Genomic DNA, 22444 nt, shown 5'->3' with positions numbered 1-22444 from the left:
ATTGGTAATTTTTGGTCAGTAACTATTATACTCAACTGAATCAAGGCCTACAATGCTAGTAACATTTTGTGGGAAGATTACTATTGCAACAAATGTTCACCTTGTTAATAAGATCTATTGTCATTAGGGATGATTGTGTAAATCTGAATTCAGCATTATCTGCACAGTGCTGCTTGGCCTATTGCTCACATTCAGTTTTATTATGTGTGATAGTGTATGTTATTTAGATGTTCCTTTGAATGTGTTTAGTAAACATTATTCTTTTACATGTCAACCAGTGTAGTAGGTGCACCTTAGTCTGGAGCCCACCTGCAAATAAAAGAAAATGTTGAAAAAACACACAATGTACTTGCTTCCCTCAAAGAAATAAACATAACAGAAGTTCCAACTCAAAAGAACTGAATCTGACATGCTGGTGGGAAAAAAGAGCAATTAAACAAAACACAAATAAAGTTAGTGAATTGAAAAAATACATAACAAAACAAACAAAAAGAAATAAATTGTAGCACCAATCTGTGCCAACATGGACATCTGGCATTCTGTGAAATTCTAATTACCTCTTAACGCCATAGGCCATATTAAGCAAATTGTCCAGCCTGAAAGAGAAGGAGTGTCTTTGGGTTAATGTCTTACAGATGGTAAGAGAGCTCAATGGAGCTTTTATAAATGACATCCCTCTTCAACAGAAAGACAAATCTTCTAGCACTTGATTTGGCTGCTTCTGGTTTAGCTTGTAGGAGGCACTCAAACAGTATTTCATATTTAGAAAACCCACACATTGCTGCTTATTAATTCCGCATTGCTAGCATAGGGTGGAAAAGGACCAAAAAGTATGTACTTCATATGAGATAGAGTTGAAATAGTCCTCTACATGAGAAGCATTTAGCAGTTCTGTCAGTTGTGAGAAGGTCATGTAATGCATCTCCATGGAGATGAGATCTGAGCCAAGAATTTCAGCCCCTCAGGATCCAGGCCTTATTTTAGCTGATCAGCTGCCATAAAGCCACATGCCTGATAATGTGGTGGGGGAGGCAAAAATCTCATCAGCCATCTATTTAACATCTCTTGAAACAAGAGTATTATAATACAAAACTTTGTAGAATATCCACCCCCCCTGTAAAATGCACCACCAAGGCAAAATAAGTTCCCAAGAAGGCCTCAACACTTTTGTTTTATATTGTAGACACTTCCATATTAATTACAACAAGAACAACATAAAATTACTAACAAAAATATTCCATTTAATTAAGTTCTAAGCTGTTTATTACACAAACAAGGACATTTAGGAGACATTAATTAAAGTATATATATATGCCACAAAATTAGGGCAAACTGTATGATGAAAGTAACTATGAGCATGATGAAGAGATATTTCAATAAACAAATTATTCTTGAGGGAGGTTGGTGAAAGGAGCCGTACCAGTGATGAGCAAAAAAGTTTTTCCCGTTTTTTGCCATCAACATATTTTCACAGAACAAAAACATGTAAAAAATGCAGTGAGAAAAAAGGCCATTGACTTAAAAAAAAAATTCCATTGACTTCAATGTATATATTGTACAAAACAAGCTAAAAAAAGCCAATTGACTTGAATTTCTCTCTGTTTTATAAATTTTACAGCTGCTTTGCATGTTTTTCCGCTTAACAAAATTGGAGAGATTCACTCATCACTACGCCTTACTATTGTATTGTATTGTATTAAAAAGATGCAAATTTGCACCAGTGCAGGAAACCATAGCAACTAATCAGAGATGTGCTTCTTAGGACTTTAGCCCAATCTTTAGTCCTGATGGTGTCTGCACTCCAAGGCTTTAGTATTCTGTGGGGTGCACAGCCAAAATCTGAGTATTTAGCATGAAATAATCCATGGCCGGCACACCCTTAAAATTAAAAAAAAATTTTTTATTGAAAACTCATTGTTTAAAAACCAATGTTTCGGTCCTCATTAGGACCTTTATCAAGGATAAAGGTCCTAATGAGGACCGAAACGTTGGTTTTTAAACAATGAGTTTTCAATAAAAAATGTTTTTTGAATTTTAAGGGTGTGCCGGCCATGGATTATTTCATGCTATATATATATATATATATATATATATATATATATATATATATATTGTATTTATTTATTATATCACTTGTCCTCCCTGTGTGTAATTTTGTATTCTGTAAGATTGTACAGCGCTGCGTACCCTTGTGGCGCTTTATAAATAAAGTTATACATACATACATATATTTTTAAATAAGCCCTTCATAATTCTGTCCTTATTGTCATCATTTTAGTACTTAAGAAGTGAGAAAGGCTGGTTTTGCTTCATTCTTAGTATTCTGACCTAAAGAAAAACTTGGTTCATGTTTTATTGTAACGGTAAATCTATAACGATTCTTTTTTAATGGATGAATCTACAAAAACGGCATCACTAGGAGACGTTTCACATTAAGAAGAATACAAGTAATAATGAATCTTTCTTTTTTTCAATAGCCTCTGCATGCACAGACATTAAAAAATGATGGCATATAAAGGATTTCAGCTTCCCAGCTCTGCCCGTCAGCTTTCTGAAGCACCACAAGAGAATATCGGAGAAGCACTGATCAATAACCCCTGAAACTTGGCAAGAAGATTAGTTCTCAGCCTTGAATAAAATGGGCCTTTGAGCAGTTCTGAGTGAATAATCGATTTATCTTACCTAGAGTTAAGAAGCCACCTAAGTTTATACTACATTACCTTTCTCACTACTATATTTCACCACCTGCATCACCATAAACTGCTGTTAACCTTTTAAGATCACAAGGAATCAGAAATAATAACTAAATCAGGGCATTTAATGGCTAGATGCAGAACTGGGGTACTGTAGCTTGTTTGCATTCATTTGTATTACCTACTGATAAATCCTAATTCTTTTTCATTGTTTTTGAGTTAAGTTTTTTGTAAACAGTATGCATTTTAGTGCCTGCTTGAAAGACCTATAATATATCCACTGAACAGTCAGGTGAATCAACAACATTTATAATGCTTCATGTGATGCTACCATATATATCTGTCAGGCATGAACTATGCATTAAGATTATACAATCTGTAAGTAGGCCCAAAAAGGTGTTTATAGTACAATAAATATAGATAGTTCTACAATATAATGTTCACAGGTGCTCAGTAAAGTGCTGGACATTCCACCAAAGGGTTAAGGACACTACACTATATCAACTTCTAGCGGTGACCATACACTGTGATAAATATAAGACACACTGAACTTCCCGCAGTCTCTACTCCTCCCAATGGCAAGATAACCTAGTCACCAGACAGAGACATAAATCATGCCAAATGCTAGACAATTCATCTTCCAGGCATTATTGTCTCCAAACATGTCATAAAGGAGAAAGCAGGGCAAAAATGCTTATAGTACAGATGTGTTTATAAACACTTTTTTTTTTTTTACATAGTCTACTTACAGGACAGATATGTTATCACACAGGCATATAATCAAAGCTGTGTACAGCTCTACAGATTTTCTTCATTACCTACTCCATACACCATATATATACACTCAAAGGCATTTCTCTTCCTGCAGGAATGTCCAGTACTTTACTGAGTACATAAGCACTTTGTATTATTTATCAGGTTACTACACTACAGTTTTTTGCACATTCTTTCAGACTGTATAGCCTTTGCAATATGTGTTCCTCCATGTATTAAGAGCTTGTCTGATTTTAAAGGGCACCTAAACCCTCTCAAATATTCTGGTTGCACAGGTTTTATATAGCCCCCCATTCCACTTCCGCTTGTGCTTAGTTTCCATGTGCACTGTACCCACATAACCCCTACTATCATTTAGTGACATCAAGCAAGAATCCATTAATTAAAGTCAGAAACAACCCTGATTTTTTAAATGATGGTGTCTAGATAATTCTGTTCTCCCCCTAACCCAACCAAAACAAGCATATATCCATATACATAATAGGGAATGGGCAGAGATGGGTAAGGACACCCAGTAATTTTGAGTACACAGAGAGCAAAAACCTGTCTGGCACTTCACTTTTGTACTAGGAAATGCTTAGCTTCAAACATCTAGCTAAACCAAGTAAAATATTATTTGGGGTTGTTTAGGGTGCCCTTGAAGGATTCCACAAACTTGGAGAACCTAAAGAGTGTCAGTATTTAGGAAATTATTTTAGGAACAGGAACAGCAGATTTTTATTATGTGAGGATAGCCTAAAAACTTACATTTGCGAAGTTATTTGTGGGTATATAAATTCCTACAGTCATTTATAGAGAGCAAAAAAAGGGCAGAATAAAAGTGAACTACCTGACTATTCTGGGACAAGCAAGAGAATTTCTCAAGAGGACTCTTGTCTCTAGCCGGCAATTGATGTCCCGCTTTACCATTTCAACAATTCAACCACTGTAGTATCTACATCATTAAGTATTTAATGTGAATACAGCATATAGTTATATTTACCTGAATCTCTGAGCCTGATGGTGAAGGGGGCCAGGATAACGTCTGTTGGGGGACTGGTAGAGTTGGGAAAGTAATGCCTGGCTTGTTTTCTGACTGGGGTTGTTGGCAAATTTCACAGTAATTGGTTCTGCGGCTCCACTTGGCTTCTGTCCATTCAATCCCTTTATGGCTTCCTCTGCTTCTATTCTCTTGTCAAAACGAATAAACCCAACTCCCCTGGACACACCTGAACACAAATGCATATTGTAAGGTTGCTGATCAACCAAGACAACAAGGCTTGTTCAATCTTGCTAGACATTTAAAGCTTTCATTCTGTCTTGAACTAGTCTATAATAACGTTTTGTTTGGTTTCTATCCTCATACTTGTATTAACAATCGTCTTGTGTATTAGGTCTTACCAAATGTGCATGTCACAGCAATATTAGCATCACTAACTGCTCATAAAAAGGTGATACTCATGCCATACTCAGGACACAAAATCCGGGGCATGACACTTCTTTTCCATTTTTAGCAGTTAAGGAAGTCTGCTTGAAGAGCCATCCAACATTCTATAGCAAGGGCCTGATTAATGTTTGTATTTTGTTTATTTTCAGGAATCATACTTTTAACTCTAAAAATGGTTTATTTTACTAATTACGCAAAAACATTTTTCGCAAGTTATCAAGTGGAAAAACCACCATCTAAAAGCTGGCAAGGTCATGTAGCAGTCAATGGGAGCTGTCGTGGGCAAATTTTAGCAATCTTTATTTTAGCTTTAGAGGTTTTTGTGATTTTTTTTTTCTTATGAAAATGAGGATTTCAAGGTTTTTGTATCTTTATTTGGATTTTTCATTCATGCTATTTATATTAGGATGTTTTAATAAACTACTTGGCATTCATGGTTTTAGTGCAAATGAGTGTTTTTTCATTGTTTCAAAAACCCACTAAAACCAGAATGTTGATAAATCGGCCTCTTAGTTTTCATTTTGCACGCTAGGCTATATTAAAATAAAGAAATCCTTTACATTTTTAAGATAATGTCAATACCCCTTTACATCTTGGTTTATGCACAAGAAGCTAAGGCAAATATAGGATTTTTATAGGTTGGATTCAGCCATTGCATCTCACTTATGTATTTGTTTTCTACAGATGCATGAAAGACAAATCTGCTATCAAACTTTTATGCTAACAGTCTATAAAAAATGTTGCCTGGTATAGGGAAGCAAGTAAATGCATTCCTACAGGTGTAGAAATGGCAGCTTTACTTATAATCTATAAAGAGATCCTGGACTGGAGGGAGATTCCTGTAATGTACTAGCCATTTTTGCTTGCGTATGAGCACTGAAGTTACTTGAGTTTAGTTATCAGATAATGTTTTAACACAGATGGATCAGGCCTTAATTATTCTGTCATCTCTACCTACAGCCACTTAGTCCACAGCTGACACAGGTATACAACAGTCTACAATGGAAGATAGTCATATGTATAGCCCACATTGTGACAGCTTGCTAGGACATAGATAATGCAGCATTAATTATCTGAAAATTACTTTACCTCTGGCATTCATAAGCATCTACATCACACAACACATGTTTATTGTTATTTGCTAAAAATTTAATTAAACAGTGGAAAAAGAAAGAAAAGTACAGTCAATAAAATACACAAGGGTATAAAAGAATCAGTCCTCTGACTTTGATCTTAATTCTTATGCCAGGATAGTAAAGTAAAGGTTTATTTTCTCTTATAAGTGGTTGTCAGATACATTATCCTATTGTGGAAATCATTCTTCTCATAGAATATGACAGTTCTCAATGCTACCTAAGTGTCAGATACCCAAACATAAACAAGACGAGACAGTCCTTGTGTGTGGGGGAAAAAAAGTAATGGCTTTGAGCTTATATGTATAAGCGTCATTGCCTATTGAAGATGTTGGATTTTTCCATTAATAAAATAATGACCCATGCCACACATTGTTGTACTGATAATAAACATGGGCAAATACTGTATGAGCAAACAACTTCTTCTTTTAACCTTTTACTTGGCACAAAAAGCAGTGGGTTAAGAAGCCTGTTAGGACATTGCCTATTAGGACATGAAGAAAATCAGTGGTGGCTAAGCCCTAGTGTGTCAGTAAGCCCCCTTAGCAAGCCTCCTATCCCCTTAATGCTTTGTGGATGCCCTCTTTATCTCCTATGAGACTGCAAAGGGATCAGAACAGTTCATTACAAATTCATGCACTTAGGAAGTGCCATCACAGGGGTGGGGGAATAAGGGTTCATTTAATAAACATTGTAAGGTTTGTACTAGTTTTAGTAACTCCTGAACTATAACACATCAGTGCTGACTACTTAGCTGCCATGTATTCTGACCCTACACCTATGCCAAAGAAGAATATAAGAGTTAACCAAAGTTTCTGGTGAACCCTTATTGCTCAGGCCAAAACCATGTGGCCAAAACCATGTGGGCTTACATTCATTCATGCATTGCTGTAACAAAAACTAACATCCCATTCCATGTATTGATAAACATTGTACCTGTAACTTGATCGACTAAGATTCTTGAGGTGATGATGCGCCCATACTGTGAAAATAACTGTTCCAGCTCTTTTTGTGTCATGGTTTTTGGAAGGCCGCTTACATACAAGTTAGCATCACGGATTGATGCAGAGCTGGGGCGGGCATAGGAAACCTACCAAATAAAAAAATGAATTGCCTTAAAAACTTATAGCATATAATACAGACATTTTTAGTTTAGATATCCTCTTTCTGCTGGGTGTACATATTCATATTTGCATACTATTTTGCAAGCACATTTGTAATACGAAAACTGCATTTTCCAGCAGAAAATCATAGATTCTGGGACTAAATTAAATCTGGAGCAAAGTAATTTTTTTCTACTATTTAAAAAACACTTTGATTAGTAAACAGTGAAACAGTTTCCTTTCCAATGAAAGAATTAGTTTGTAAAGAATGAAGCCATCATTTCTTTGATACATCTTGACAGTTGTTTCAATAGCACCAACTCGCGGCTATCATTGGACATGATTATTTTTAAATTCTTACTTAAACAGGAGAATAGGAATGAATTTCGCAGTTGCAAATAAAATAAAAAAAATAAATAAAAATATAGCTTTCAATGCAAATGTAAGCTATGCTCTTTCAGCTAATTTATGGACAGTAGCATTAAGGTATATTTTGTTTGTAATTAATTGCTATTCTACTGCAGGGCATACTGGCATGCTTAAAGATTTCTGTTACTATCCCTCTGTGAGGAAGCAGGGTGAAGGGCTTTACTGAGCTTTTAGTTCCACATACCCCAATTAACAGAGTTTCTACTAAAGTCAATAATAAAAAAATCAGTGTTACTGCTTTTGCAAATCCCCCTTACTGAAAGGTTAACCATGATTTTTCAAAGCATACACCATTACTTGCTAGGTGCATTCAGTATGGCTGAATGCCAGTGTAAATAAACTTCCTTCTCTGAATACTCTTATGGAAGCAATATATATAGAGGCATTGCCAAACACAGGAATGTCAGGCCAGCCTTACTCCCCTCCAAATGTAACGAGGCTCAACTTGGTTCCTTCCAACCTGTATATCTCAGCAACCTTATGACACTTATGCAAGACTTACTTTCAATAAACTATTCCAATTGTTTTGATTCCCCCTTTTTCTGTAAAGGCAATTAAAACATATATATGGCAGTAATGACTGCAGAGACCAATAATGTTGTAGTTTCTGAGGCACTGTTTCAAATAAGTGGGGGTATTGTGTTGCCTATTATTAACATAAAATGTGAGGCCTTGGGCCTTGTTGAAAAATGTACAAAGTTTGAGAATCACTGCTACAGGCAACAATATAGAGCATCTATGCATAATTTATAAATAGATAGCAAATAACACAGGCAAAATGGCAGCTTGTACTCAAGAATAGTAAAGAAGCAAATATGCAAAAAGAATGTGCCTTTTCCAACAGTAATCTTTATTTTATCTGGTGTTTATTTAGATACAAACATTTTAAATTATGTACTGATTTTAAAGGTAATTAACCATATTTTTGGTAGTTTCTATAGTATTGTGTTTGGGGAGATTATGTGGAACAGAACTACAGTGCAGTCATGTCTCACTAAAACATTGCTTGTGTCACTTGCCAATACTGCAGCTGTAACCACACTGTCTCTCAGAATATTCCTGACAAGTTATTGCATGCAAGATCTAATATTTCTGCAGACATCAGATTTTTTGGTGTATCAAAATCTTTAAGGCTCCAAGGAAAACTGAGATGGGTTTCTGCAGGATTACTTGTTAACAATGTGATGTACAGAAGAACCAAAGAACATATCACATCCAGCCCCCAGCCACAAATGATCTGTCTCTTTCTGTCCTGCTCTTAAAAATAGATGTTGACTCAGTGCAGAAAATGGAAGTAATGTAAGCTTTAGCATAATGGATGAAGAAATCCAAATTTGCATTTTTGTGTGATTGGCTGACTTTGGATCTTGCACTCCAGTCCTTGCTGTAACTGGAAATATAGGTTGTAGACCACAGTCTTACAAACATACTTTAGTAAAGTCATTTGTAGATCAAGCAGCCCCTTCATTATCAATCTGCCTCTTGCTGACATTATAAATGTTTATGGCAGTAAGTTATTTTGATTAAATTTCATGTAGAAGAAGTCATAGGTCACTTGCAGCCTATTTTAGGCTGTACAACAATAATCAATAGTGCATCAGGTAACTTTGTCAATTGCTCACAGTGAATAGAAAGCATTACCCTTTCATTCATGTATAAATCATGTGATATTGATTGACATTTGGCTGATATTCCATTTGGCATGCAACTACATGGTTTTGACTGCTGAGCTTCCCTTTGTGTGTTTTCTGCTTATGGACCCACTGAAACTGTATAAAATCACAATTACTACTACAATCTTTCACTTTCCAATAAAGATACCCAATTGCCTGGGGACATTGTAGTGCGACCCAACCACATCCAACCACATATCCATATGCCAGAACAAGCTCAGCAAAGGACCAGGACACTGGTAATAACAACCCAATAGCTGGCTTATAGACTGCACTGCCTCTAATCATAGTTCATTATGGACAGAACTAAAGCTTTTCATCATAACTGCGTAGGTTTACAGAATAAAAAAACACCTATTGCCCTAATATCACCTTGTTTCATTCTGCAACCCTGGTTTGTTATTTTGGGTTAATTCCTATTGTACTTACTGTTGCTACATAAACAAACAAAGATAAATTGCTGTGACTAACCACCAATTACTGATGGAAGAATCACACTGCATATGGCACAGGGGTGCAATCCTGAATGAAAATAAGAATGACCTTTTACTATAATGGGAGGAAATACACAGCAGTTCTTGATTTTGTCATATTTTTTTCCACAGAAAATAAAACAAATTAAATAGTCTTAAAAGTTGTTGCTGATACATTAAATTATTAAGAAGAAAATCACCTTTTCCAAAATAACAATGATTAATATACATATCTTGGCAATAAAACTGACATTTTACGCCAAACATTTATCCATAATACATTAAGTTGCAATGTCACTCTATTAACATGAAATTGGCTTGATTTTAGACATTAACCAATAAACCAATGACTTCCAAACTGTGGGTATGGCCCCCTTGGGGGTTTAGAGCAGTGGCTGGGGGCTCAGCCTGAATGTCAGTCAGGGTGAGACTAGGGTATATTGCCTTGTCTTAGTTGCTCCTGAAAGCCCAGCTTTAAGGTTAGTTAGGGTAAGATTTGGAATTAAAACATATTTGCTGTCCTAGATTCTCTTGCGACTGCAGCTGAATGACTGAAAAAAAAACCAATTTGCTGTATCTGTGTTATGAACCAAGGTGGGGGGCAGACTGGTATATTAAAAAGTTTGAAAAACACTGCAGTCAAAACGAACATTTTTAAATTCTTGTAAAGATATATCAAGGCATTCTATTAGAGAATCTACAATCTGTGTTGTTCTAGTGTGGAAATGGATGAAAGTGAAATGGCCTCTGGGATTTCACAGAACTGTGGTTTTTCTCTGTTCAGATTTACTCACAAGCCATCAGAATGACCTTATTCAGGCCAAAGACCAAGTAATGTCTGTCTTGCACTTAGGAAAGCCTGCTTACTTCCAGTATACTGTATGTGTCATTTACTGGGTAAAGCATTAATCCAATATATAAACATGTTATTATATGTTTAATGCATGTATGGCAATAGGTGGAACCATCTTACAAACAGTTTTTATTTAGTCATGTATCAGGGCTTGCAAATTAAAAATCACACATTGTTGAAGTATCTTTTTAAAACAGCATAAAGATATAACATAAATTATATTAGAGGCAAAACCATTTGAAACAGTCAATAGGTAAATCAATTGTGTGCTTTCCTATGACTCACAGACATGGGTGGTGGTATGATTAATCATCAAACCCTTTGTCCAGACGTCATCTAGGACATAAGGACTGAAGCACAATGGCCAAGCTAAATTCCTATTTGTGCTGAATTTTCATGTAGCTACAAATAGATTTTGTCTACTTTAGTGATATCCTATCTGCATGACCCAGCACATATACATAGCTCTGTGTAAAATGCACAAACAAGTACATTTTTTGATGTAGATTTCCATATCTAGTCAACCAATACACTTTGTACAAACATAGTGGTTGACCTTTGTATGTTTGTGAGTATCCTTTTGTGGGTGTTGGTTGGATTAAGGTGGTTGAAACATTACACTATGTTAATTTATGACAATACAATTATACTGATATACTGTAGAACAGATGCAGAGTTTCACTGGGCATTAAGAAACCTTCTTGATTTTGTTAGTGTAAAAGTCTATTTCAAGACATGTGGGCTACAGCTATAAATACAAACCATTCCAATCTGTTTCATCACAGATTTTTTTTTATTAAAAAGTACAGGTGTAGGATACCTTATGTAGAAACCATTTTCCCTAGAATTACTAAAAGACAATCTCCCATGAAGTCAATTTTTAGCACCTAGTTCTAATTTTTAAAAAGGATTTCCTTTTTCTCTGTAATATTTAATTATAACTAAGCTGCATGAATCCATATCAGTGGCAACAATCCTATTTGGTTTATTTAATGTTTAAATGATCATTAGCAGACTTAAGGTATAGTATGGTAGCAGTATTGTGTAAATTGCACTCACATTACTGTTTGTACAGGTATAGGATCAATTATCCGGAATGTTTGGGATCTTTATCCTTTATCCAGAAAACCCCAGACCCCAAAGATTCCGGATAATAGATCCTATACCTGTACAAACAGTAATGTGAGTGCAATTTACATTAGGGTAATATATATTTGCATGGATATACCATATTTATTCTTTGTAAAATTACCCTAATGAGACAGGGTTTGGCTATTTAGGTCCTTTCATTAAATGAGTAACAAAAAAGAAAAAAACATCAATTTCCACTAACAAACATAAAATGCTTCATAGAAGTTCCAAAAGATTCCAATACAATTCCTACTGAGATATGAGATCTATCTTGAAATTACATATTATTTGAGTTATCAGCTCCTACCATTCTCCAAAACATATACCCACCCCCCTATTAAGATAGTGGAAGGTGCCAGAGTGCTGATGATATCCCTATTGCAGTTACCCCTTACAAGCAAGTAAGCTATGTACTACTGTACATTATTGAAGCAAGTCATCTTGACTTTGCTTATCAAGTTAAAACATAATTACTTCATTCCAAAAAATCTCCATAGTTCTGGGTTAAAACATTAAATGTGCCTTAACATATTTGTATTATATATACAAATATTAATATATATAGAGAGAGAGTGCTACACTATATACAGAAAGTGTCCTGGGCTATCTCCTGGTGTATCTCACGCTCTCAGGAACAGTAATGAGCCATAGGTTTTACATATTATTAATTCACTAAATTGCAGATTTAATTGCAAAATAGTCCTTACCTTGATGGTTTTGGTTTGTAGTCTGAGTCCATTTAATGTGTTAATGGCTTTTTCTGCATCCTTTGGATCAATGTAGTTAACAAATCCATACCCAAGGCTCTGCCCTGGATGGGAACAAATAAAGGCAAATCAAGGACTGATCATGGTATGCCATTAGCTTTGTCTTAGAGTTTGAAGGTCGTTAGATTTCCTATGATTATAATCACAAATACACAATATGTGGACGGGCTTTTTAACAATTTAATCATTAATGTCAAACAATGTAAAACTAATTTCATATGAATTATATGAATTTAATTATGAACAGTTGTTTGAATTGTATTCTTCTTTTAATGCAGGTTTTTATACCTCTCTGACAGAGGCTCTTCCACTACAGTTACACACTGTCAAATTTTACTAAAACAAAATGTGCATTGCAAATTATTTAGTCATATTTGCACAACAGCAATACTCAGAAGGACTCATTTACTAATATTCATGCAGTAACCCATAGCAACAAATAAGCAATTACAGTGGCTGCTGTTGTTCCAGTGCGAACTATTGACAGCATATGTTGCTATAAGCTACTGCACTGCTGCAGTTTTGCATATCTGTAAAAACACAAAAGTGATGTAATGATGAAAGTTATGTTATCTGACTTATTCTATATAATCGGGGGGGGGGGGTAAATAGAAGTTACTTACTAACTTTTGGGAAAATATCTATTCTTCACACTTATACTGAAACTGTGCAGTGGTAGAACCCCCCCATCAAGCCCTCTTTACTTCTGACACCCCTACTAGGCCTGCTGTCTCAGTTAGTACAGCCCAAGATACAGTCTGGCCTCATTTACGTGAGTGATTTAGTAGTTCATGCTTTATTGGAAGACTTCTCTTTCATTTATTTCTTAAGCACTTAAAATGACTGACAGAATAAAAAAAACGGTTCCATTATACTGTAATTTAAGCCCCATGCTGTTCTATATTTATATTGTAATTTATTCAGATTTGTTGAACTGAAATTGAACAATATATATACACAACAACTCCCTGTATACGTTTTGGTTATGGACAAATCACCCACAGAAGCAGAAGTGCAAGCTCACACACACATGGGCACATAAAGGGACAGAGAGAAGGAAAGACTGTGGGGGCATGTGTAATGTGCACATTTGCTTGGTTCAGTCAAAAGCCAAAGCTGGTATACAGTGGTGCTTGAAAGTTTGTTAACCTTTTAAAATGTTCTATATTTTTAAATTAATGTTACCTGAAAAATCATCTAATTTTCAAACAAAAAAATGATCCAGTAACATATCTGCGTGTGGCGAAAGTAAGTGAATTGTGCTCTGAGTGTTTGGTGTGACCCCCTTGTACAGCAATTACTGCAACTAAATGTCCTACACATCGACTTGGAGAAATTTTAGCCCATTCCTCCATACAGAACAGCTTCCGCATTTAGATGTTGATGGGTTTCCTCACTTGAACCACTCTCTTTAAGTCTTTTGACAACATTTCAATTGGATTAAGGTCAGGACATTGACTATTCCACAACATTCACTTTATTCATCTTAAACCATTCTTTGGTAGAACGACTTGTTGTCTTGCTGCATGACCCACTGTCTCTTGAGATTCAGTTCATGGTCTTGACATTTTCCTTTAGAATTCTCTGGTATAGTTCAGAATTCATTGTTCTATCAATGATAGCAAGCCGTCCAGGTGCAGCAAAACAGGACCAAACCAGAACACTCCCACCACCAGTGTTTTTCTTTTTCCAAATGCTACGCTCTTTATTTAAGCCAAAAAGTTCTATTTTGACTTTGTTTATCCACAAAACATTAGAACTTACCCTGGATTCCATTGTAACCTCTCAGACTATTACATGCCTTGCAGTTGGATTTATCTTTGATGGTCGACCACTTCTGGATAGGGTAACAATGGTATTGAATTTCCTTAGTTTGTACGTAATCTGTCTGACTGTCGATTGGTGGAGTCCAAACTCTTGGATAGTCTTGTAACCTTTTCCAGCTTTATAGGCATTAACAACTTTTTTTTCTGAGGTCCTCAGACACCTCCTTTGTTCAAGCCATGATACACATCCATGTGTGATCAGGCTTTGTGGATCCCTGTTCTTAAAATAAAACACTCACACCTGATTGATATCCCATTGACTGAAAACACCAGACTCTGATTTCACCTTATCCTAAGGATTCACTTACTTTTGCTGCACTCAGATAAGTTATTGGATCATTTTTTTCAGTAAATACATGAGCAAATATAATAATTTATTTTTCATTTGTTTAACTAAGTTTCTTAATTTACTTTTAGGACTTATATGAAAATCAGATGATGTTTTAGGTCACACTCATATAAAAATATAGAAAATTTTAAAGGGTTCACAAACTTTTGAGAACCACTGTATATCTCTGAAGCCTTGTGCAACAATTTGCAAAAAATAAATGGATAGCTTGTCTTGGCTGTTTATATCTCATTAGCATCGCTCATATCTCAATCCACAAAATCAGTTAAATTGCCTGCCTGAACAAGGCCCTAGTTAGAAAATGCTGACTAATAAGTATGTCATTCTGTATTCCTAGCATTTCAACCCCCAACCACACCCACCAGCTGTAGAACTATAATTCCCATCATTTCCAGCCTTTAGATGGAAATCTGTGCTTTACATTTTTCAGTCTTAAATGTCACATGACTACTAAAATGTAAGCAGAATTAGAGAAGTCTGTATTGGGGAAAATCTGATTTCTCTGCTTCTCATAAAAGGAGAATTCATAAGCATTGTATTTATATTATTTAGCTCCGGCACTTTTCGAAAGCACAGTAAATAAGAGCAGGTCGTATAAATCTCAGACCTTCATGCAATACTAGAAGACAAGTCTAGCCTATTTCCTTTGTACGTTAATATAAACATCCAGTAATAAGCCATCAAATGTAAGGGAATGCTCTTTGGTTTATTTAGTAATATCCATGCAAATGACAGCAAGGCTATATCTGAGGATGAAAGGAACAGTAGTATAGCTGCAAACCAGAGAAAAACATCTTTACTGAGAAAAGCTCTGTCCTGTATAGAATGTGTATAGTAGCCATTACAGAATCTCTGCTGCACAAATGGTAGCTGCTCTTATGAATAATGCAGACACTACACCATGCAGGAGGAGACAGCAGCAGATGTGCATAGAGAGGAGTCAGCAGTGTAATTCTAAGGTTAAAATAATACAATCCGTAGGGATCAAAAGGTAAAAATAACCACGCACTAACGCCGAGACAGCAGAGTCACAATAATTCTGCTGGTTACGTGTATTTTGCTGATAACATGCAGTCCTTGTACAATGTCACCCCAAACTGGCAGGTTTTAATATTTAACCCATCAGACTGATAAAGAAATCTGACTTTCTTTATAACACACTGTAATCTTTATAACAATGTTCCTTTATAACTACACAACATTTCTCCTCGATGCTGTCCAAAGGGCCAAAGGAGAAGCACACAAAGAGCCAACTGGTATGTGAAGAGAAGTGCAGGCCTGGCATGTTTTTAAATTATTTTAATCCAGTTGCTCTGAATGCTTTAGGAGATAACGGCCAAATGTGTACTTCTCATTCGTTTGAAAGACAAAAGGCATCTGTCCATTAGCACTTGCACTGAGCTCAAGGGGTCTCAATGAAAGAAACTAATGATTCAGGGGAAAAAAGGGACAGGGATTTTTATTCATATTGTATGCCCACAAGCCACTATTTTGGTATGCTCTGGAATACTTTTCCAGGTATGTTTGGTGACCACTCATTGGTGATCACTTGGCTGCCCCTCCTGTTTCTATATGCAGCCATATGACAAGCTAATTAGAGGTGTTTATAACCAGGGGTGGGATGCTGGCTCACAGATCCAAAATACAGACAAACCCACATCACACCTATGAATGTGGAAGTCACTGAGGTAGAGCCGCTATACTTTCAACAAAGTGGCTTATCAATCTGGTATCTTATTCAAAAATGTTCAGTTTTGCTGAAATTTCTGTTGACAATTTTTTAAAAACCTGTTGTGTTTTTCAATTGACCATTTTAAGACCTGTTGCACAGTTAATAAAACCATTTATTCCATGTGCAAGGCAGGGCTTAATAATATTTACTAAAGTAGTCTTAACTGGGCACACAAAACTAAGTCTTCTATGGCCAAAATCTCAATTTTTAAAGGTGAAATGAAAATAAAGCAGACAAGTGACCTTCCAGCATTTTCTCCTTGGTCTTTAGGTGTGGCCTAGTGGAAACAATTATTACACAGCAGTAAATAAATAAATATTTATGGTTTGTTTTCTTCTACAAACCTAGAACCAAACCATTTACAGGGGTGGTTCTGCATGAAATAAAAGTACATTATGATTTCAGGCTAGTGAGACATCCTGTACATCAGCCTTGTCCAACTATGTCATTCTGGTGATTCTATGCTGTCTTTTCTAAGTATAGACTAGATCTTTTGATAATGTCATACAGAACAGTCTATTGCAGCCGAGGGGTCAGATATATAAAGGCTTATAGAAGGCCTCATCTTGTCTGGCTAACCCTAGTTGTACAGAAATATGTAGTCAACATACATATTTCCCATAAATCTAATATACCCTTGTAGAACTTAACTTCGTTAGAAATGTTAGCGTTTTGCTTTCTATAATTGTAGAAGGGCTACTGTACATTGCCCGATTAAAGCATTTTATATAATCATCACCTATTTGCAAGTTCTGATAAAGTAAGTTTAACTATGGCAGTCTTGTTTTGAATGTGTAGGTTTATAATTACTCTGAGAATTTTCCTGCAGTGATATACAATAGCCCTACAGCAGGAGGCCAGTAATAGTTGGCTTTTTGTGCAGCAATAATTATAAGAAGAACATTTTCTCCAAAGGGATAACAAACACTATCACAACTATGTTAATTTCTATTAATTTGTACAGAAAGCAAGCAATGCAGTGAATTGTTCCCATGTAACTAGAGGTCCCTCTATGCTCAAAGAGCTGGTTACACTTTTTGTTACACATAATATATCAGGCAGTTACCAACTAAACTTTTAAAGCCTTCTTTTTTGGAACTCAGGGGACAGCTCCATGTCATCTTTCTTCTAGGGCTATGGTACATAAAGAGATTTTTTGCCCGAGAGGAATCTGTGATACCCACAGGCGTCAAATCTTTCCAAAATGCATTTCTCCTTTACAACCTTGTGTATTGTCATATGTAAATTTACATACAATGATCTGGTGTTATCACTGAAAAATGTCTTCTTCTTACACTGGTTAGTAAGGGGAAATGCATTATAGCCCACAAGTAGCGCAGATATAGGAAACAGATATGGGATTTCTGATTAGTTGGAGCTTTCTGGATATTACGTTTCCGAGATCCCATAAAGTACAATTCAAAAACTATAAAAAAATAAAATGAAGATTTACTAAGAACTGGTCATTCTATAACATACTAATGATATATATCAGCATATATCACTGAAACAGCAGCCTATTAGAAAACTGCAAGTCTGCTGTCCAGGGTGCTGGACAATAATTTGTTTGTATTTCTCAACCCCATAAGCAATATTGTTAGCAGTTGGGATAATAAGGGTTGTTTTATTCACCCAGATATGCCCATTACTCCTGCCCTATCTATGATGGGGTTAATTAATATCCACACCTTTACACTTTCAGTTGTAATGTGAGGATGCCTAGTGACCATGAGGCTTTGTTGGACCTCACAGCTCCTTCAGCTTAACTCCTTTTCTTTTATTAAAAGGATATTAACATCCCAAAATGTCCCTTTTCTGTTTGCAAGCACAACTTTAAAGGGTATGAATAAAGCAACCCTTATTATCCCAACTGCTAACAATATTGCTTATGGGGTTGAGAAATAGAAACAAATTATTGTCCAGCACCCTGGACAGCAGACTTGCAGTTTTCTAATAAGCTGCTGTTTCAGTGATATATGCTGGGCTCTGGCTGTTTTGTATTATATTTAAAGGGCATGCTAAGTATTAAAGAGGCATACTAAATTACTATGGATTTGCTGTACACAGTTTACAGACCTGTGAAAGTCTCTTTTTTTTTCTTCAGTGTTCCTACGACACTCAGAGATATTTATTTCTGAGCTTTACGAGCACTTTATGTAATAGCATGTCTCCATGTTACTAAATTAAGGGTATGGTATATGTGACTCTATTGCAGACAAAAATGCACAGTGTCCCTAATCATATTCATTTTTTAATTTAACATTCATATTTGAATATATTTAGCAAAATGTCATTATTGCTCATTATCTTTGTTGCAATTTAAAAGTCACATTACAAATTTGAAACTCAAGGAGAATAACCTAAATGCTATAGTCATTTGCTACTGCAGAATATTGTTCAGCAACTTTAAATCTGTCTATTCTTATGTTCTTATTTTGCTATTTGTATTTAGACTCTGTAAGCCAACTTAATGACACAAATGATACTTTTAAAATAAAGAACATTTCTTAATTTATTGTCAAATGCACATTAAAGGGTTTATTTCCAGGACACGTGCCAGGACACCCCCACTAGTCCCAGACCAGGGATACAGAACTTTTATTATCAGTGCATTTATTAGTTCAACATTAAGATGCTGTGAATTCTGGAAGACGTAGCATGTACATTATAAGCAGTATGCATGTCACTGGCAGATCACATTTTAAGGAGAGGCCTTTGTCAGTGACACACTGATATGAATTGATATGAATTGACTAAGAGACATATATAAAATTAATGATCAAACAAGCCAAACCGTTACCACAAAATGAAATCTAATTCCACATATCACCCCTAAGAGTTCACTATATTCAGTATCTGGCTGTTTTCTTGCTTAGATTAAAATGTCCATACGTATAAGTGTCTATTTTTTATCTAAAATTTCTCTCTCAGAACTGACAAATATGATCCATATGGGAATCTATTTACAAAGACTAGGTTTTAAAAGACACTGTTTAAACACTTCTTGGTTAAGGTTTCCATTATATATCATGCACTATATGTTCCCGCCCCCATTTCTATATATAAAACAATCCAACAGCCTCCATCCACTAGATTTCAATGGGGAACAACTTTCCATTGCTAACTAACACATTGCAAGTCCCTCTGAAACAATAGATACATTATACCAAAAAGCAGTAACAAACACTACTGACCTTTCCCAAAGATAGGGCCCTCTTCAGTAAGGGGTTTCCATTTTGTGCCAGTGGCTAAATCCTTGAAGTGTTCCTCGAATTGTGTGCCTATGGCAAAAATCCTTAGTGAATAGGGCCCCATAAAAGTTATTGCTCTGTATATAATATATATCATACATATACAATATAAAATTTGGTCACCAAGGAGAGCAATAATCATCTCCTAACAAAAAATTATGAACATAATACTGATGACTTAAACACACTAATCACTTAACATTAACATTTCATGTATATGGTATTTTACAGTTATTTAGAGTTGTTAAAAAGGTAATAGTGTCCCTTTTCTCAAATAACTGTACAAACCTTAGATATCTTTCTAATATGCTTGATGTGTGCAGTTAGTTATTAAGCTAGGTTAGCCCACAGAAAGAAACATATGCATTCTCTGGTAGTGTATATACTGTACATAAGAAATCCCTCAATATCTCCTCCCCACAATGCTGCAACTTTTACATACTGCAGTACTTTCCATATACTCCTCATTTCACCATAAATGTCATTTTTATGTTAAATAAACTTGTAGCATTGTTTTTGTTCAGTACACCCTGTTTCTGCTAATCCAGTTGTACCAGATAACAACCCTGTAACTTGTGCGTTCCTTCATGTACTGATCCAAATACTCTATGAAGTGGCAATTGTTTCCTATAAATCATCGTTATTACTGCCTAGTACACATATGGGCTTTTAGAACCACTTAACTTAATAAAATGTTCAGTATAGCCAGTATTACTTTAAAATTTACTGAAATATTCTTTGTAAATTTCTATTCTTTACCTTTAATTATTTTTTTTAATATAGACTGTTACTAATCTACTTATAATAACCTGCTATCTTTACCCCACTTGCATTCTATACACTATTTCATTGTAATGCATTGTCATTCTATATCCCAGCACTCTTCAATACAGTTTCAATACTACACCACTGATATTTCTATTTAGAAATCCCAATTTAGAATGGCTTACAGAAGTGTAAAATGGCTACTTGCAGTGGATTATACAAAACTGTGCTGTTTATATTATTAAATTGTAGACAGTATATAATATATTTCATAAAATTCTTATAATAATTTAACGTTAACATAGATAATCAAATCACCAACAGTGGTTAGGCAACAAAAAAGGAAAATGCATTAATGGTAAGGCAATATAACAAGGGGCTCATGCCCAAATACTACATAAAGAAATCTGTTTTACTATATTTTATAGATACACGTTTTCTTTACATAATGCCTTGATCATCAATACATAATGGCAGAAACCCCATTGGAGGATGAAATAATGGATAGCGGTTTGAACTGAGACTCATGCTGGGCCCATGATCCTTTTTTCTAGTAACCCTTTCGGGAAGTACACAATATTATAGAAAGCTTGGGGCAGAGATATTTAAAGCTTGGTACACATTGGATATGGAATCCTAGAGGGTGGTTTTGTCTCAGAAACAAGAATGGAATTGCAGCAGGGACAAATGTCTCTGTGGTCTCACACTGATATTCTTGGTTATGTTTAGAAAACATTCACACCAGATTTTGCAGACATTTTCTTTAGTGCAAGACAAAAATAATTCTGCAGTGATGTACAGAAACCAATATAACCCTGTGCAATACATTTTTTATAAGCCTCCTGCACCCTTAGATAACTGGAATCAATAGACATTTACACAACAATTAAATGAGATGAATATTTTTCAAATTATATATTGGGAAGTTTAGTTTTATAATTGAATACACCTAAAGGGGAATAATGCAAATGTGAAAATGATAATATCACTAATTACTAACCTATGCATACCATGCTTATCAATATGCCTTTCTGTGTTTGTATTGACATTATGTTCCCCCCTGGGAAGGAACAAAGAAAGGAAAATACCAAGGACCACGTTGGGTGGTGATGGTTCTAAAAGGACTGAAGGAGACATTATTTAAGAAGTAAAAGCATTACACTGGCCCAGCAGACAACTAGCACATAATTTATTTATAAAGAGCTGTGTAAGCCCTTTGAAATGCTTCAACACGTCTAAGAGGATAGCAGATTTTTTTTCCTCCTCCAGCCTATTTACAGCAGGGGTTTTCCTTATTAACCACTGCCAGGTCAGAATGGGGATTGCATACTGTACAGACATTGATTTAGAAAAATCTAACTCCTACATATATGTGCAGCATGAATACTGGGGTGATCAAGTGGGGTGATTCCAAACAGCTACCTTACCACCTCCATGTCTGCAAACAATACAGGACTGCGAGACTTTGCACACTGCATTGCCTTCTCTGATTGTGGGGGACAGATTCAGCAAAAGGATTTCTTTTTTTTTTGTTAAAATGGGCAAAGGCGAAGATCTATCATGTATTTTCAGAGGCCTGTCCCTTTAAATACAGGTTAGCACTGAAATGGACAATGAATGAATGATATGATAAAATGTTAACACTGTTCCTCTGTGATGATAATCCAGCCCAGGAAATGTCAATCATTTACGCTTCAGTTTATAGAAAACTACAACTACCAGCATGCTATGGGCAGTAAGGTGGGGAGGGGTGGAGTAATGAATCCCTAGCAGCTTGAGCACAAAGGGTTGTTTTTCCACTGTTCATAGAATTTTGATATGTTCAGTTTTTCCTGCAGGATTATAGCAGTCTCATAGCATTTACTGCTACCGACAAAACTGTTTTGGTATATTCTCAATTAGCAGTGCACATCTGCTCCGAACAGAGAATAAAATCAGATCCTGCTAAAGTAAACGGTTTAGCTATGGGCTAATAAAACATGTATAGCATGGGAATCTATGGAAGGCGTTGAACAGCATTGAACATACAAGGCCCATTCATTTTACCGTGGCCTCATTTTATCATT

At 35.6% G+C, this 22444-nt stretch overlaps 1 protein-coding gene across 10 annotated transcripts in view; it reads right to left on the bottom strand.

The window, feature by feature from the left end:
- Nucleotides 1-22444, bottom strand: part of elavl4 (ELAV like neuron-specific RNA binding protein 4) — a 62787-nt gene that overhangs the window by 3930 nt on the left and 36413 nt on the right. For 4 of the 10 annotated variants that reach the window (XM_012960489.2, XM_012960487.3, XM_012960491.2 and 1 more), the window contains exons 3-7: nucleotides 19557-19643; nucleotides 12396-12499; nucleotides 6963-7116; nucleotides 4450-4675; nucleotides 558-596 (exon numbers count right to left, since the gene is read on the bottom strand). In XM_012960489.2, coding sequence (XP_012815943.1) covers nucleotides 558-596; nucleotides 4450-4675; nucleotides 6963-7116; nucleotides 12396-12499; nucleotides 19557-19643 — 610 coding nt within the window. The remainder of the gene's footprint in view (nucleotides 1-557; nucleotides 597-4449; nucleotides 4676-6962; nucleotides 7117-12395; nucleotides 12500-19556; nucleotides 19644-22444) is intronic. The other 6 variants (XM_012960493.3, XM_012960490.3, XM_012960495.2 and 3 more) reach the window with 3 other exon arrangements.

Source organism: Xenopus tropicalis, chromosome 4 (assembly GCF_000004195.4).
Source record: "Xenopus tropicalis strain Nigerian chromosome 4, UCB_Xtro_10.0, whole genome shotgun sequence".
Taxonomy (NCBI): Eukaryota; Metazoa; Chordata; class Amphibia; order Anura; family Pipidae; genus Xenopus; species Xenopus tropicalis.
The sequence above is the reverse complement of the archived record's forward strand: the minus strand, read 5'-3'. Positions and strand labels throughout refer to the sequence as shown.